Below are 19,560 nucleotides of genomic sequence, written 5' to 3' on the forward strand. Positions count from 1 at the left end.
TTGTCTATGAAGTTATATTAGTGTCAGAAACTTAAATGTATTTAGTCTTTTCCGCATGTCGTACTCATTTTTGGGACTGACATGAATATGTATGTCTATAAACATGAAAAATATATCTCTTTTTCATCTGAAAGTGAAAGTTTATGCAAGTAAAATTAATTTATTTTGTTTGAAATCTTATTTATGTTGGTTTAATAGAAATAAATATGTAGGTTTTAAACATTTGGACTGTTTTGAGCAATTAATGAGTTGAATAATTTAAAGGGAAATAGAATTAAATTCCATTCATTCCATTGGAGTTAACAATGGTAATAAATGTTGATAAACTTCTTTTGAATGCTGTCTACATAGACAGCATTTGCATAGACAGCATCGCCTATTGTTAATAACCATATAATTGTATTAATTTTTATAATAATTAATATAATAATTTCAAAATAAAATATTATTAAATCCAGGTCACTGTACTCAAGCAGCTGACAACAATGTTTTAAAACCAATGGAGGTGTTTTGTAGTTGGATGTAAAAGTAAACATCATGAAACATGAGAGCCAACATAAAAGCCACTTAGGATGCAGTGAATTAGTTTAAAACGAAGCTCATTAGTATTGAGTGTTTGAACCTTCTGTAATAGTTGCATATGGGTCCCTCAGTTGTCCTCAGTGTGAAAAGATGGATCTCAAAACCATACAGTCATTGTTGGAAAGGGTTCAAATACACAAAAATTCAAAAAAACAAAGAATTTGTGGGACCTGAAAGATTTTTCAGACAAACAGCAAGCAGTTTAACTGTTCAGGACAAACAAGGAGCTAAATATAATAACTAAATATAATAAAAAAAATAAAAAATAAAAAAAAACACAGCTGTGGATCATTCAGGTAACAACACAGTATTAAGAATCAAGCATATGTAAACTTTTGAACAGGGACATTTTTATAAATTCAACTATTATTTTCTCTTGTGGACTATATGTAAACATCTTTTATGTGAAATATCTTATTCAGGTCGGTACTACTTAAAAAAATAACATGCATTTTTTATGATCCCTCTTATTTTGGTCAAATAATTAACATTTTGCAGATTCTGCTAGGTGTGTGTAAACATTTGACTTCAACTGTATCTAAATAAAATTTCTCGTCAATTTTGAAAAAATATATATTTTTTTTATTTTAAAGAATTTCTCATTTTTTAATTAATAAAAAATGGGTAAATGCATTAATAACATTTTAACATTCCAAACTTTTAGGTTTTAGTTGAAATGGATAGCATACATGTTTTGAACGCATTATGAGTGTAGGATGAAAATTGTATGAATTTGATTGCAGCATATGATGTTGGAGACAAGTCAGTTGTTTTTGTGCTTCTGTCACTCCGAGCATGAGTGATACAGGGTGTGTTGTTGGCTGTTGTGTGTCTGTAGGATCTGAATCTCTGCTGTGTTGGAGCCGCTGGCAGTGTTTCTCCAGCGTTTAGATCATTGAGGTTTTCCCACTCGTAATTTCATCCAGTTGAGAATTCTGCAAATGTGTGGGAAGGATTCAGTGCCAGATGTCAACGTGCTCTCCATCTCATGATGCTAAATCAAACATGGTATGTAGCAGCAGACCGTCCCAAAGCCGGCTTCGACATCTTAAAGGGGACGTTGAATGCAAAATTCACTTTTACATGGTGTTTTTCCCTATAGATGTGTCACAAACAACCTACAATGATACAAATCCATTCACTTATTTTTTTTACCCCTAAAAAGCTTAACAGTCTCAATTATCAATGTTTTGATTTTCTCAGGCCCCACCCACGACGCTGACAGAAGAGAGGGGTGGGGTCAGCAGTAGTTCATTAGCATTTAAAGAGACATGCACCAAAATGGCTCGCTGTAAACAGAGCTGTTTTTGACAAGCTAAATAGGGTTTTGTTTTACACGACTATTAAAGAATTTTAACAAAGGTATGTAATGCAGACATTTCATAAAGACCCTAAAGAATCATGCCTTGTGGAAAATGGACATTCGAAGTCCCATTTAAAGAGACATGTCAGCCAAATCATTCACTTCATCAACACCTCACTGCAAAAAATGCTTTTCTTACTTAGATTTTTTAGTTTTTCTAGAAGGATTTTCTAGAAAAAGCAAAAAAAATCTCATTTCAAACAGAAAACAAGATTATTTTTCTTACTCCAATGGCAGATTATTTTGCTTGTTTCAAGCAAAAACACTTAATTTTGACTTGTTTTTTTCTGAAAACAAGAAAATAATTTTTACTTGTCTAGAAAATCCTTCTTGATTTAAGAATTTTTAGATATTTTGGCTGGAAACAAGACAAGAAAAGCATTTTTTGCAGTGTTTCTGTCCTCCTCAGAACACAACGGTTTTCTTTTCCGGTCTTATCAGAATAATCATACATTTGTGTTCCACAGAAGTAAAAAAAATCATACGAGTGCAGAGTAAATGATGACAAGAGGTTGATTTGATGGTGAACTGTCCCTTTAATAACTTTTTCACTCACCATGTACATAATACACAGGACAAAATTACTGTACTGAACTGTGAGTAAATATAGTCCAACCATTTCTAAATGTATTTTTGAGAACTGATTAAACATTTTATTAATTAAAAGGTGAAAAATCTGTACTAGAGTACCTATTTTGTCAGATTAAGTAATACGTATGATAATAGGATTAAAGGAAACAGCAAGTAAGTGGATTGTGGAGTAATTCATATTTTTTGAGAAACATCTTTGCCTTTCAAGCACTGGTGAGAAAAAGTCTCTTGTGGTTAGAGAGACGTTTACTCACTCAGGAATGGGAAAAGTATCACTGAAATCATGACTGAAAAGACTGAGGTCAGAGATATGAACTGAACCTGGGAACGAACGAACACGTAGTTCACACATAGTTTGATGGATCTTTGTTATATGTGATTATTGCTGCTTGTGGGTTGCAGCTGCACTTAATAAATTAAATTAAGTGTTTGCTTCCTGTAAAGCAGACGAGTAACTGCTCATTTTCTGAGGTTCTGTTGAGTTTTATATGTCTGTCAGACTGTATGTTACAGACAAATATGACCGCAATGAAGTGGCCTTTAGAAACACTGCTTTGATAGTATCATTAACATAGGATTACAACTTTAAAGTTTGAACATTTCAGCTTCTTTTAAAAAAAAATTTAAAAATTTTTTTTAATTTTAATTTTTATTTTAGTTAAACTTTGCTTTTTGTTTTTTTTTTGTTTTTTTGTCATTTCTATTCTTTTTTTAAATGTCTATTTTTTAAAATGTCTTTACTATTTTTACTGTTTTTAAGTGATAGTTCACCCAAAAATGAAAATTTTATGTCATTAATTACTCACCCTCATGTCAAATTCAATTGTATCAAAATAAAATTTCTCATAAATATTGCAAAAAAAAAATATTTTTTTTATTTGAAAGAATTTCTAATTTTTTAATTAATAGAAATAGGTAAATGCAGTAAAAACATTTTAACATTTGAAACTTTACATTTTTTTCACATCCACTCATTAATGAGAAGTTGCTGATCAGATTTAATATGGTTTTAGTCAAAATGGATAGCATACATATTTTGAATGCATTATGAGTATAGGATGATTGCAGCATATGATGTTAGTCACTTGTTTCTCATTTCTATTATTTTTTAAATGTCTATTTTTTAAAATATATCTATAATTTTACTATTTTTAAAGTAATAGTTCACCTAAAAAAATAACATTTAATGTCATTAATTACTTACCCTCATGTCAAATTCAACTGTATCTACAGTAAATAAATTGTCTCATCAATTTTGAAAAAATATAGATTTTTTTCATTTTTATTTTTAAGAATTTCTCATTTTTAAATTAATAAAAAAAATAAATGGGTAAATGCAGAAATATAATTTTAAAAAATTCTAAACTTTACATTTTATGACATCCACTCATTAAATAGAAGTTGAATCAGATTCATTATGGTTTTAGTCGAAATGGATAGCCTACATATTTGAATGAATGCATTATGAGTGCATCATTGCAGCATATGATGTTAGAGACAAGTCAGTTGTTTCTCATTTCTATTTTTTTTTAAATGTTTTTTTTTTTTTAAATATGTCTATAATTTTACTGTTTTTAAAGGTATAGTTCACCCAGAAATGAAAATTATGTCATTAATTACTCATCCTCATGCCTTTTCAAATCCGTAAGACCTTTATTCATCTTCGGAACACAAATGAAGATATTTTTGATGAAATTGAAAAGCTTTCAGACCCTGCATAGACAGCAACGCAACTGACACGTTCAAGACCCAGAAGACCCATCAAGACAAACTTTAAGTTGGCTTAAGAAAGCCTGATCAAGAAGTTCGAAAAGTTACTAGCATGATTAGGATGTTGCTAGCATGATTAGCATGTTGTTAGCATGTTTTTAACATGATTAACGTGCTACTAGCATGTAGCTAGCATGATTACAAGTTACTAGCATGTTGCTAGCATGTTTCTAACATGATTAGCAAGGTTTTCTCATGTTTCTAGCATGTTACTAGCATGTAGCTAGCATGATTACAAGTAACTAGCATGTTGCTAACATGATTAACATTGTTAGCATGTTTCTAACATGATAAGCAAGGTGTTCTCATGTTTCTAACATGATTAGCATGTTACTAGCATGCAGCTAGCATGATTACAAGTTATTAGCATGATTAAGATGTTGGTAGCATGATTAGCATGTTGTTAGCATGTTTTTGACATGATTAGCGTGCTACTAGCATGTAGCTAGCATGATTACAAGTTACTAGCATGTTGTTAGCATGATTAGGATGTTGCTAGCATGATTAGCATGTTGTTAGCATGATTAGCATGTTGTTAGCATGTTTCTAGCATGATTAGCAAGGTGTTAATCATGTTTCTAACATAATTAGCATGTTGTTAACATGTTTCTAGCCTGATTAGCATGTTGTTAGTCTGTTTCTAGCATGATTAGCATGTTTCTAGTATGACTAGCAAGTTATTAGCATGCTACTAGCATGATTAGCTTTTCTAGCGTGTTTATAACATGATTAGCATGTTACTAACGTTACATTGCTAGCATGATTGGAATGGCGCTAGCATGATGTTAGCATTACAAGCCTGTTGTTAGCATGATTAGCAAGTTACTAGCATGTTTCTAGCATCATTAGCATGTAAACATGATTCTAGTTGCTAGGCTTGGTTAGATAGATAGATGGATAGATAGATAGATAGATAGATAGATAGATAGATAGATAGATAGATAGATAGATAGATAGATAGATAGATAGATAGATAGATAGATAGATAGATAGATAGAGTTTAAATAGATTAGAAATAGTACATAGAAGGGAAGTTTGATTGAGTCTCAATGGATTCTGGTAGTTTTGACAGTTGGAGTTTGAATAGTGTTGGCTCATTTGAACAATCTGTCAATGTAAGTCTATGGGATTTTTCCCAGTTTTAATCGACATTTTTAGGCAAACCGGCTTGATGTGCCAGCTTGTCTTGACATATGTATGATTAAATAATGCATGTTTCAGATGGTTGACCTTCTAAACCCTGAGGACATCTATCATCAGATGCCAAATGAGCCCGTGGACACAAACAGACATGGTCTGCGACTCCAGAACCTCATCAACAATGATCATCAGTCGACGGTCGGTCATTGATCATCAGGATCAATAACGGTGAATATGCTCTCAACAAACATGCCTTCAATCGCTGTGGAATATGAGAGTGTTGAGATACCAGAGGCCTCTCTGTAAGTGTATGCAGAAGTCATGCTGTGCTGTTTTTGTGTCTGTTTGAGGAGACACACGGTTCCCACAGCCACGCTTCTTCAAGCCTCATTCAGACTCTGGCGTCCTGCTCGGAAAATCAGGAATGATCCGTCAAACGCTTCAGGAAAGAATGCTTTGAGTACTGAATCTTGAGGATTTGAGCTGTCATGACCTTCATTGGGTCATTCTTTCTTAAACAGATGCGTTAGTCTGCTCATACTGTATATATGTGTCAATTATCAGATCTGTATTATAATGACGGGCTACAGTCCATACTCATTTATACAGGAACTTATACGGTAGCATTATTAATGATTATTAGGTTGACTTGACTTGAGACTGATCCGACTTATAGTTTTCATAAAACTGAAGATTAAAAATCATAAAAATCCTATAGACTTACATTGACAGAATGCTCAAATGAGCCAACACTCTTCAAAACCCAACTGTCAAAATTCAAATTTAAACTCCCAGAATCCCTTGAGACTAAATGAAGCTTCCCTTCTCTGTACTATTTCTAATCAATTCAAGCGTCCTTTCTAATATTTCTATTTATCTATCTAGCCAAGCCTAGCAACTACAATCATGCTAGACACATGTTAGTAACTTGTCAGTAATGCTAACAACATGCTAGCAACTTGCTAATCATGCTAGAAGCATTCTAACAACTTGTTAATCATGATAGAAACTTGTTAATCATGCTAAGGAAATGCTAGCAACTTGCTAATCATGCTAGAGACATGTTAACAACTTGTTAATCATGCTAGAAACATGTTAGCAACTTGCTAATCATGTTAGAAACATGTCAGCAACTCCCTAATCATGCAAGCAACTTGCGAGTCATGCTAGACACATGCTAGTAACATGCTAATCATGCTAGAAACATGCTAGTGACTTGCTCATTATGCTATACACATGTTAACAACATGCTAATAACATGCTAATCATGCTAGTAACATGTTAATCTTGCTAGAAGCACACTAGTAACTTGCTAGAAACATGCTAATTGTGCTAATACCAATGCTAGTACCATGCTAATCATGCTAGAAACATGTTAACAACATGCTAGTAACATGATAATCATGTTAGTAAGTTAGTAGTACAATGCTAAGCATGATAATAAAATGATAATCATGTTAGAAACAAGCTAGCAACATGTTATTATCTTGCTAATCATACTAGAAACATGTTACCTACAAGCTTATAAAATGCTAGACACATATTAACAACATGCTAATAACATGCTAATCATGCTAGAAGCACAATAGTAACTTGCAAGTAACATTCTCATTGTGCTAATTCCATGTTAGTACTAGGCTTGCCACGATAGACGGTGTTGACGGTGTTACCGGTTTTAAGACGCAACACCGGTGACATCACTTTTCCACCGTGACACCGTCTCCACCTTTTTATTTATGTATTCGTTTTTTTATTAAACATTTATTTGAATTGAATGGAAAATATTATTCTAAATAATTTACTTAAGACGAGAGCATGCAATATAATTAAAAACTGAACATAGCTACAATGCGTCATATTTCATTTATCACGTGAGGAGTTCGCGCTTACATATAATAAACAGCGTAAAAGTTAAGCATGTTTGGCCGAGCACGGGGCACTCCCCCTGCCCAGGGAGAGGGATGCTGAAAACAAGAGATGATGAAGGTAAGACTGCTTGGCTATTTAAAGGGATTCTCTTGTAGTGCTTGGATACGGAGTGTGATTGCTGATGGTGAATTGGCCGTGTTAATTATCTGTGCGAGGAGTCGAATTTACAGAAAGAGAATGGCGGACGATTTAGTGTCCAAAAGCACCTGTTTGGCAATATTTTGAGTTCAAAGTTTTTTTTTTTTTTTGTAGTTTCGTTGTCGTCCATTAAAATAATTGACGCCGAATTGCCAATTCCCGCAAAACTGAAAGTGAAAGTATAATACGCACGCATTTATAAGCTATTTAAAAGCAGAAAAAAGAGCAAATCCCCACCCCCACGGTGATACCGGTATTACCGGTGTTGTCACATGCCGATTAACCGGTGGGGAAATTTCCTCATCGTCACAACCCTAGTTAGTACCATGTTAATCATACTAGAAACATGTTAACAACATGCTAGTAAAATGCTAATCATGTTAAAAACATGTTAGTAAGTTGGTAGTAACATGCTAATAACACGATAATCATGCTAGAAACAAGCTAGCAACATGTTATTATCTTGCTTTGCTTATCATAATATAAACATGCTACCTACATGTTAATAACATGCTAATCATGCTAGACACATATTAACAACATGCTAATCATGCTTAGTAAGTTGGTAGTAACATGCTAATCACATGCTACCTACATGCTAATCATGCTAGTAACTTGCTAATCATGTTAGAAACATACTAACAACATGTTAGTGACATGTTAATCATGCTAGTAACATGTTAAACATGTTAAAAACATGCTACCTACATGTAGCAACATGCTAAGTATCTAATCTATCTATATACAGTTGAAAAATTCAAACTTTTACAGCTGCTTTAAACTTTCAGGCTAGGTTTTCTCAAGCCAACCTAAGGTTTGACAAAAAAATGTATCGAGTTTCATAACTGTATTGCTGAATACTAATATATTTTCAGTGATGTTGAGAAAGACTTCCCTGGAAATCCAGAGGTCTCGTGAGAGCACAATTTGAATTGTCTCTGCAAGACACTCTGGTATTGAGCAATGATGCACGTTACTGCATTACGTTAGCAGTTCTGGGAACCAATCAAATCGGTGTATCTGATGTAGGCGGGCCAGAGGCGAGCTAAGCTGATGACGACAGCGCTGCGACGTCCGAATCATTTAGTAAACATTGAAAGATGGCTAGAGATGAACACCAGTTGTTTGAAACGGCTTTGGCCGCTACAATGAACGAGTTAGACTTGGCTTTTCATATAAAAGAGGAACAGAAAACCCCGCTTGAATCGTTCCTTTGCAAGAAGGACGTTTTTGCTGTTTTGCCAACTGGATACAGCAAGAGTTTAATCTATCAGTTGGCGTGTATCACCGTGTATTATTGTGATTGGTCGTGGCGTTATCCAATTGCATGCAGTGAGAGTTTCAAATGCATGCTTGGTGCCGCCCCTCGAGTTAGGCCCTTTTCATTGCTCGATGCCAGACCCTTAAAGGATAACTGTTGCCAAAATGCAACCTGGGCTGGTTTTTTTACTGTAAACGAGACAAACTTATATCTAAAAGCATAATTACGACAAACGAGCCGTTTTTGAGATTGACCGTGATTTCGTTTTGTGGTCAATGGCCGGTGAATGGGAGTACTAGGGGCATAACTTTGAGCGCATCAAAATCGATATTTTTACAACACTAAGAAGACTCGACACACCATGAAATTTTGCTCGAAGTATCGCCTGGGTCTCTACACATGAACTCGAGCATTGAGAACATTGTTTGTGTACACAGAGTTTACTAAAAAGAAAGGTTTTGAACAACTCACTTACACTGTTTGAGTTTCCGCTCGCGGCCGTCTTGCCAGTCAAGAGGTGTCGATCTCCGAGTGCGAGGATGGATAGCTCCTAAAGCATATTTCCATATAAATGCACGGCTAATTTGTTGTTTTGCCGCAAGTGAAAAACAATATTAAACTTCTAGTTGTAAAAAGAGCCTCATATAAGCCTAATATTTCGTCCTATGGAGTCCATTCATTCGCATTCGGAGATCGACACTTCTTGACTGGCAAGACGGCTGAGAGCGGAAACCCAAACAGTGAAAGTGAGTTGTTCAAAACCTTTCTTTTTAGTAGGGTTGCACGATATACCGGTACTACGGTAGTATCGCGATACTAAAGCTTACAAATACCCGCGGTGCCATTGCATTTTTGAAACGGTAGTATCGCCCAAACGGTAGCACCATAAGATATGTTGTATGCACGGCAGGAACACCGTTTAAAACGTTCATGCACGCCAGCAGAAACATTACAAGTTGACTGCCAAAATGTCTTTCTGCTGTGCTTTGTGTAGTACAAGCAGTGTATAGGCTTTATATGCTATTCAGTGTTTCACCATGCTTCAGTTCAGTTTGAAATGAGAAGCTGCACGCGCACGTCCTTGTTCACGCTGCAGTTTCAGAAGAGAGGGTCTGATTCAGACGACTGTCTAATGTTATTTAAAAAATATCAGCCCAAGAATCGATTATTAAACATCAAAATATTTTACTAGACAGAATTTTCGTATTTTTATTCATTTGCCCACTTTTAGAACATGTGTAATAATTTGTTTCTGGAAGCATCTTTGCGATCACGAATGCAATTCCATTAATTAACATAGTGGTTTTGACCTTGGTTCTTATCAATCATTATATATATATAACTTGGAAATTTTAAGATATGGCAGCAAAAATGCCCGTGACAGTTCAGCAATAAGACACGAGCAAGATGTTTTAGTTTCGTTTCATTCTGTGTTCGAATCTGAATTCGCGTTAGTTTGGGCGAATCACTGATTCACTAAGCCATTCATAAAAACGAGTCATTTGATTCACCCCTGAATGATTCAGCCGTTTTGAAAGAATCGTTTGAACAACGCAGTGATTCAATCATGAACACTGCTGCCATCTGCTGGCGGTTTTAAGTTTCCCGTCATGTTCCATTCTTTTCCAACATATTTCTATATTCAGAGTTTTGTATTTAAAACATTTATCTTATAACATTATTTATGCAATTATAAGTACAGTCTAAATGCATAAATACCACATCTAAATGTCACTCTATGAAGCTTCTGTGCAGTGCTCAGATGACTTTTGTTGACATGATTTCATGGATAACAATAGCCAGTCATTTATTCACATTAGTGAAGTATTCAGAGAAAAATCTTGCCTGTTTTCATTTACATCTTTTTATTAATGATTTTTTTATTCATTTTGTAGATTTGAATTTTAAATTAACAGAATACTGCATGGTATCGTGATACTACTTGGTATCGTGATACTTCAGCTGGTATAGTATCGTAAGTCATTTTTATGGTATCGTGACAACCCTACTTTTTAGTAAACTCTGTGTACACAAACAATGTTCTCAATGCTCGAGTTCATGTGTAGAGACCCAGGCGATACTTCGAGCAAAGTGTCATGGTGTGTCGAGCCTTCTTAGTGTTGTAAAAATATCGATTTTGATGCGCTCAAAGTTATGCCCCTAGTACTCCCATTCATCGGCCACTGACCACAAAACTAAGTCACGGTCAATCTCAAAAACGGCTCGTTTGTCGTAATTATGCTTTTAGATATAAGTTTGTCTCGTTTACAGTAAAAAAAAAAAACAGCCCAGGTTGCATTTTGGCAATAGTTATCCTTTAATCTTAATAGATTAGGGTCTGGATTTTTTCCAGGCTAGAGAAAGACAGCAGTCAGACGTGATTGTGAGTCAGTGTGACTGCATCAGTCCAGATTCCCATATTTGATTTCATGTTCAGAGAATCCCAGCCGTCATGAATAAGCTCTGCGTGAGTCAGGCTTTCCTGACCCTCATGAAATTCAGCAGTCCATGTGGATCCACCCAACATATGTGTGTGAGTGTGTGACAGCACTAGATAAACACAGAGCACTCTAGGGTCTGATGGGTGTTACTGAGATGCTGCTGAATAAATTTAGGACTTCCCTTAAAGGGACCTTGGTTCTTCTTCTTACAAAAATTAAAAGGCAGTCATGTTAATAAAAAAAAATTGGTAACACTTTATTTTAAAGGTGCCCTTGTTACACATGTTACATGTACTTACTATTATAATAACAATAAATTATGCATAATTACATGCAAGTAACACTAAACCAAACCCTAATCCTAACCCTAACCACATAGTAAGTACATGTAGTTAATTAATATTACTCAGTAATTAATTATTATTAATATAATATAATAAATTAATATAAAACATATAATAATAACTATAAAATTATTTTAAATAATAATTTAAAAAAATCCTAATTTATTTAAAGGCAAGGTCTTTCTTGTTTTCTCATGAATATTTCTTGTGAATAAAATATATTCTTGTCTTTATAATAAAATTAATATTACTGTTAGTATTATTAATAAAATAATAATATATTAACTTAATACTACTATTATTTATTGAAAATAAAAATGTATTAATAACAGTAAAATTAATTATTAATAATAATAAAATATATTCTTCAAATTCAAATATTCTTATTTTATAATATAATTCTTTATTATTATTTCATTTTATTAATTTTATTTTATTATTTATTTTTATTACTGTTAGTATTATTAATAAAATAATAATATATTAACTTAATACTACTATTATTTATTGAAAATAAAAATGTATTAATAACAGTAAAATTAATTATTAATAATAATAAAATATATTCTTCAAATTCAAATATTCTTATTTTATAATATAATTATTTATTCATTTTATTTTATTATTTATTTATATTAAAACTTTATTCAACATGTTAACAATACTTCTTATAATAATCTTATTTAATGTTTTTAAAATGTACTAATGCATTATTAAAATCACAAGTTGTGTTTGTTAACATTAGTTAATGCACTGTGAATTAACATGACCTAACAATCAATGACTGTATTTTCATTAACTAACATTAAAAAAGATTAATAAATACTGTAATAAATGTATTGTTCATTGTTTGTTCATTCTAGTAACTTTTAACTAACATTAACTAATGGAACCTTATTTTTAAAAAATGTTACCTATATTATTTATTGAAAATGAAAATATAGTATTAGCAGTGAATTTAAAGTCCAATTTAATTAAAATGCATAATCTTTCTTGTTTTCCCATTAATCTTTTTAATTATTTTTAAATATTTTTTAAAAAATTATCTTATTTTTATAATAAAAAATATCTATTGTTATAATGTATTATTATTATTAACTATATTATGATTATTATTAATACTTATGTGCATTATTATTACAAATTATTTATTGAAAATACAAATATAATAATTATAATTCAGATTTAAAGAATAATAGTTTGACTAATACTCCTAATCCTTCTTATTAATAAAAATGTTATCCTTATATTAGGAAATATGTAGTAATTTTTACTAAAAGACAATTAAGTGATAATTAAATAATAATAGTACGGTAATAATAATAACAACAACAAATTATTACTAATATTATTTTTTGAAAGTCGTGAAATAATGAAGTAATAAAAATACAAAAATATATTCATAAAGATGAAAACCTACACTGGTATAATTAAAAGACAAACTCTTTCTTTCTTACAAGTTTAAAGCTTTTTCCAAAATTGTGCAAATGTTGCTTTAGAAAGCAAACTTATACAGTTATTTTGCATTTTACGCTGTCAGCAGTTTTAGGCCATCAGGGCAAATAAGGGAAGTGTCTGTTTCCTATTATTCACTCCTCCATTATCCCACTTTCACACTTTTTAACTTTAGCTTTAACTCTGGAATCATATTTACACTTTAACACCTCTCAGATTCTGTGGCCTGACCAGCCTGCAGATTTTATGTTTTGTTTAATGCCTTGTTTAATTACATGTACAGTATATAAGGTAAAAGATCTCAGGATCTTAAAAAAGGATCATGATCAGTTGGTCAGAGGTCTGTGAGAGAAACAAAACTTCATATGGAGTGTAATTTCTCACACGAGCTTGCGAACTAATTTCCGAGAGCGCCGTGAGCGGAGGTTAAGACACTGAAGAGACGTCGCTTCCAGACCCAAACAGAGCAGCCAGAGACTGAAACCATGTAAACCAACATGTTCCTGCACGACTGAACGGCTCTCTGGACTTTATTTTGATTCTCCAGATGTAAAACTTGGAGCGTCACAGTTGATCTCAGATGAGAAGCACGAAACTCCCACAGACTCAGATGGCAAACAATAGTTATCAGTGTGACTCCGGCCGCGACTGCACTGATAACAAGGCCTGTTTTGTACAGTTTCCCTCTGCGTTTCACCTCATGTTCAACTCGCTTGTGTCTTTCTCTCTGAGCTCTACCAGCACTGTTAGACATTTCTGTAATTTCTAGTTATTTACTGTATATCACCCTGTATAAAACAGCAAATTCCCTTTAAAGTTAATAACTGTATTTCCCTTTGCATCATGGGAATTTTCTGTGATGTCAAACACCACATACAGAGACTAACTGTATTTTTAAAAATTGCTGTATACTACTGTATTTGCGGTAACGACCTCTTTGGCGCCACTCCATTGAGATAATTCTTTTCCTCATTTCTTACATTTGGACTGACAGGATTTTGCGCTACAGGAGTTTATCCTTCGTGTCAGAAACAAATATATATTTATATTATCCTCTACAGTGAATGGTTGCCATCAGAATGAGAGTCCAAACAGCTGATAAAAAATCACAATAATCCACAAGTAATCAACACCACTCCAGTTCATCAATTAACATCTTGTGAAGCCAAAAACTGTGCTTTTGTAAAAAAAAAAATTAATCAAGACATGTTTTACTTAAATACAAGCTGCTTCATCCAGTGAAAGAATCTCCTGTTATCTCTCACATACAGTGGTGTGAAAAAGTGTTGGCCCCCTTCCTGATTTTTTATTTTTTTGCATGTTTGTCACACTTTAATGTTTCAGATCATCAAACAAATTTAAATATTAATCAAAGATAACACAAGTAAACACAACATGCAGTTTTTAAATGAAGGTTTTTTTTATGAAGGGAAAACAAAATCCAAACCCACATAGCCCTGTGTGAAAAAGTGTTTTTCATTCAGGAACAAATGAGAAAGAAAGTAATTGAGATCTATCAGTCTGGAAAAGGTTATAAAGCCATTTCTAAAGCTTTGGGAACCACAGTGAGAGCCATTATCCACAAATGGTGAAAACATGGAACAGTGGTGAACCTTCCTATGAGTGGCCGGCCGACCAAAATGACCCCAAGAGCGCAGAGACGACTCATCTAAGAGGTCACAAAAGACCCCACAACAACATCTAAAGAACTGCAGGCCTCTCTTGCCTCAGTTAAGGTCAGTGTTCATGACTCCACCATAAGAAAGAGACTGGGCAAAAAAGATGGAAACTGCTGCTGAGCAAAAAGAACATAAAGGCTCGTCTCAGTTTTGCCAGAAAAAATCTTGATGATTCTCAAGACTTTTGAGAAAATACTCTGTGGACTGACTAGACAAAAGTTGAACTTTTTAGAAGGTGTGTGTCCCATTACATCTGGTGTAAAAGTAACACAGCATTTCAGAAAAAGAACATCATACCAACAGTAAAATATGGTGGTGGTAGTGTGATGGTCTGGGGCTGTTTTGCTGCTTCTGGACCTGGAAGACTTGCTGTGATAAATGGAACAATGAATTCTGCTGTCTACCAAAAAATCCTGAAGGACAATGTCCGGCCATCTGTTTGTGACTTCAAGCTGAAGCGAACTTGGGTTCTGCAGCAGGACAATGATCCAAAACACATCAGAAAATCCACCTCTGAATGGCTGAAGAAAAACAAAATGAAGACTTTGGAGTGGCCTAGTCAAAGTCCTGACCTGAATCCTATTGAGATGCTGTGGACCTTAAAAAGGTGGTTCATGCTCGAAAACCCTCCAATATGGCTGAATTATAACAATTCTGCCAAGATGAGTGGGCCAAAATTCCTGCACAGCGCTGTAACAGACTCATTGCAAGTTATCGCAAAGCTTGATTGCAGTTGTTGCTGCTAAGGGTGGCCCAACCAGTTATTAAGTTTAGGGGGCAAACACTTTTTCACACAGGGCCATGTGGGTGTGGATTTTTGTTTTCCCTTTATAATAAAAAAAACATCATTCAAAAACTGCATGTTGTGTTTACTTGTTTGATGGTCTGTAACAAAAAATGTGACAAACATGCAAAAAAAAAAAAAAATCAGGAAGGGGGCCAACACTTTTTCACACCACTGTATTTGTTTAGAGCTGTTATAGACTGTTTTGGCTTGTAAACAGTGCTTGATCTGCAGTTATTTCCCTCCTGATTTAGACAAGACAACCTGTTCACTGTTGGAAGCATTAGTATGGATTATGGACTCATATTTTAGTTAAAAACATCTTAATAATGGATTTGTTTCTTACAAACACGCAGCTTTTAGCTTCACAAAATGTTATCTGATGTACTGGAGTGGTGTGATTACTTGTGGATTATTGTGATGTTTTTATTAACTGTACGGACTCTCATTCTGATGGCACCCATTCACATCAATTGGTGAGCAAGTGATGGAATGCTACATTTCTCCAAATCTGATGAAGAAACAAACTCGTCCACATCTTGTTTTGGTCATTTCTTCCACACCTACCCTCACCCTGTCCTGCAATTTGTGTGTTTACACCTACTTCTGAGTAACTTGAATAATAGGCATGTTGTTAAGTAATGTATTATTTGTTTGACAACACCTGGAATTGATTAATAATTGACTCATTACCATCTGAATCATAATGGAATCTAATTGTGAGGCGACTGAAGACTTACTTATCACTCCGGAATGTGGTAAATGCACTTATATTTATGCTTTTTGAGTACTGATTGTAAGGGCCATGTACACTCCTAAAAATAAAGGTTCTTTATTGACATCAATGGTTACTTGAAAAACCTTGAACATCCATTGAGCCTTTCAAATGCAGAAAAGGTTCTTTATAGTCGAAAACGGTTCTTTAGATTAAAAACATCTTAAATAATAAATTTGTTTCTTACAAACACACAGCTTTTTGCTTCACAAGATGTTAACTGATGTACTGGAGTGGTGTGGATTACTTGTGGATTATTGTGATGTTTTTATCAGCTGTTTGGACTCTCATTCTGATGGCACCCATTCACATCCATTGGTGAGCAAGTGATGGACTGCTACAGTTCTCCAAATCTGATGAAGAAACAAACTCATCTACATCTTGGATGGCCTGAGGGTGAGCACATTTTCATTCGTGGATATACTATTTTTTTTAATGCACTACAATATGCAGGGTTGATGTATTATTCTGCTGTGAACTTTCTCACTGTCTTGTACAAGATGTGATACTGAATGTGAATCCGCCGTCACACATTCATCCAGTGGCTGATGTTTGCACATGATCGTTCACACTAGCTAAAAGCATGCATGATATGTTATATAACGGTAGTGGAAAGCGGGGTTAGTTGTCACACTGTTTACTCTAGTGAATATTTGTCAGGGTACACTCTTAAAAATAAAGGTGCTTCACGATGCCAAAGAAGAACCCTTTTTGTCTTTAACATCTGAAGAACCTTTCTGTTTCACAAAAGGTTCTTTGTGGCGAAAGAAGGTTCTTCAGATTATAAAAAGGTAAGAAAGAGATGGTCCTTTAAAGAACCTTTGACTGAATGGTTCTTTGTGGAACTAAAAATGGTTCTTCTATGGCATCGCCATGAAGACCTTTTTAAAGCACCTTTTTTTTAAAGAGTGTAGCATTATTTTAAGGCAGATATTTATAAAGATTCTACACATATCACAGCATTTGCACATTTGTTTTGTCACCAAACACAGGAAGATAGAAAGCGAGGTGATGCACTGTAATAAACTGATGGTGTATAGAGGTGAACAGATCAGAGGAACTATTTACACATTTGTATCTATCTATCTATCTATCTATCTATCTATCTATCTATCTATCTATCTATCTATCTATCTATCTATCTATCTATCTATCTATCAAACTCCGCCCCTCAGCTGATTTCATTGGTCAGCTCAAACACATGGTCACTAGTCACAAAAAATTCATAATTTGTGAAAATCGGACAGACTGACTGATCAGTGGATCTGGCTTAGGTTAAGGGTTAGTTAGTATTTGTTTTAGCATTTTGTAGACAATCAGCATTGACCAATGAAATCTTCAGAAGGGTTTGCTTTGTACTGTTTTACAAGTTAACATAAAAATCGGAATTACAAATCTTGACTTAAAAACGTATATTTCATTTTTACAGTGAATACGATGCAGTGTTTTATTTATATTTAATTCATTAATTTCTGTAGTATTCCTCACTCGAATGCTGCTATTAAACCTACTGTATCTGATAAAACATTGTTTATTTCATTTGTATCTTATATTGTACTTGTCCTATTGTTTGTTGTTTGCATCTTTGTTCTCATTTTAAATAACAAAACTATAACGTGACGCTCGTGAATAAGATATGCCTCATTGTTTTGGTCATATCTTCCACACCTACCCTCACCCTGTCCTGCAGTTTGTGTGTTTGCACATACTGCTGAGTAACTTGAAAAATACATGTTGTTAACTAATGTATTATTTGTTTGACAACACCTGGAACTGATTAATAATTGACTTATTACACTCTGAATCATAATTGAATCTAATTGTAAGGTGACTGAAGACTCACTTATCACTCCGGAATGTGGTAAATGCACTTTTTCAGTACTGATTGTAAGGGCCATGTACACTCCAAAAAATAAAGGTTCTGTATTGGCATCAATGGTTACATGAAGAACCTTGAACATCCATGGAGCCTTTCAAATGCAGGAAAGGTTCTTTATAGTTGAAAACGGTTCTTTACATTTTTAAAAAGTTCTTCAAAATGGTTTCTTTAGGCACTGTTTGCTGAAAGGTTCTTTGGTGAAGCAAAAATGGTTCTTCTATGGCAGCACTGCAAAAACAGCTTTTTGGAACCTTAAAACACGTTGCTATTTTATTAATAGTAGCTTGTTCAACAACATAAAACTGGATGTCATGGACACTCCAGGTAGATTAAAACAGCTTATTTTACAAAACTGGCATGTTTAGTAAAACACTAACGATATGAAAAGACAGAACTTGAGAAACGAGGAAGTCTCAAGCAGTTCGCTTCAACAGAGATAAGACAGATGCCCATCGTGAGAGAAACTCGTGCCTCCTTACATAAAAGCGGACATTCAGAACCGGTTTAAAACGTTTCGATGGGTGAGTAAAACTTAGACGAGTTTCACATGTAGCCCTACTGAACGAAACACAGATTTCACACTGAACACCCTAAATTACTCAGAAAATTTTTCGCAGGATGAGTAAAGAACTGTCCAGTCAACGAGAACGTTCTCACAACTTTCACTAACTATATTTAAAAGTTAGATATTCTTAAGTGTTGACCAAAAAGTTCTAATGTTTTTGTAACATTGTTACAACTTTATTAATATTTGATATAGCCTAAGTTCACATGAGAAAACTGAGATCAACATTCTCGAAACTCGCTTATAATGTTATTCGAACTTGACGAACGTTCTCATAATGTTAAGAGAAACGCTCTTAAAAGAACATTTTGGAACGTCCAAGATACATCATTTGTAGCCTATACCCGAACGTTCTAAGAAACGTTTTTGCAACCTTTAAATAACATTCTAATCACGACAAGAAAAGTAGGCTATACATTTCAACGTTCTTATAACCCAAACGTGTCACCTGTAAGGTAGCTGAAACTGTTAACGTTTTTAGACAAGAGCAGATGATAAACACAAGCACACCTGTGAGGATGGTCTTACCTCCACCTGTACATAAGTTGAGGGAAACCATCCCTTGACTCCGTCCTTCTCTCCCTCCCACCAGCCTCCGTCGAGAGCTTGTGTTATTCTGATCAGTTCTCCAGCCTCAAACTTCAGTCCCTGCTGATGCTGATCCCCGCTAAATGCGTACAAACTTCGACAAAACGAGCCTGACATCGTAAACTCCTCGGGTGGCGAATCAAATCTCAAAAAGGTCCCCAAATTGTAATCCCAATGACTCCAAACTCGTCCGAGAGCTTAAGCCGTGTTTGTCATTCTCATGGTCGGTGTGGACTGTAATGTGAATGCTGTCAGGATCGCAGCGCATGGCACTGG

General features: G+C 34.3%; 1 protein-coding gene across 1 annotated transcript in view; it reads right to left on the reverse strand.

The window, feature by feature from the left end:
- Nucleotides 1–19,500, reverse strand: part of gas7b (growth arrest-specific 7b) — a 68,306-nt gene extending 48,806 nt beyond the window's left edge. Inside the window, exon 1 of the mRNA XM_073828253.1 lies at nt 19,225–19,500. Coding sequence (XP_073684354.1) covers nt 19,225–19,401 — 177 coding nt within the window. The 5' untranslated portion in view covers nt 19,402–19,500. The remainder of the gene's footprint in view (nt 1–19,224) is intronic.
- Between the last annotated feature and the right edge of the window lie 60 nt (nt 19,501–19,560).

This window comes from Garra rufa, chromosome 22, assembly GCF_049309525.1.
Source record: "Garra rufa chromosome 22, GarRuf1.0, whole genome shotgun sequence".
In the NCBI taxonomy this organism is placed as follows: Eukaryota; Metazoa; Chordata; class Actinopteri; order Cypriniformes; family Cyprinidae; genus Garra; species Garra rufa.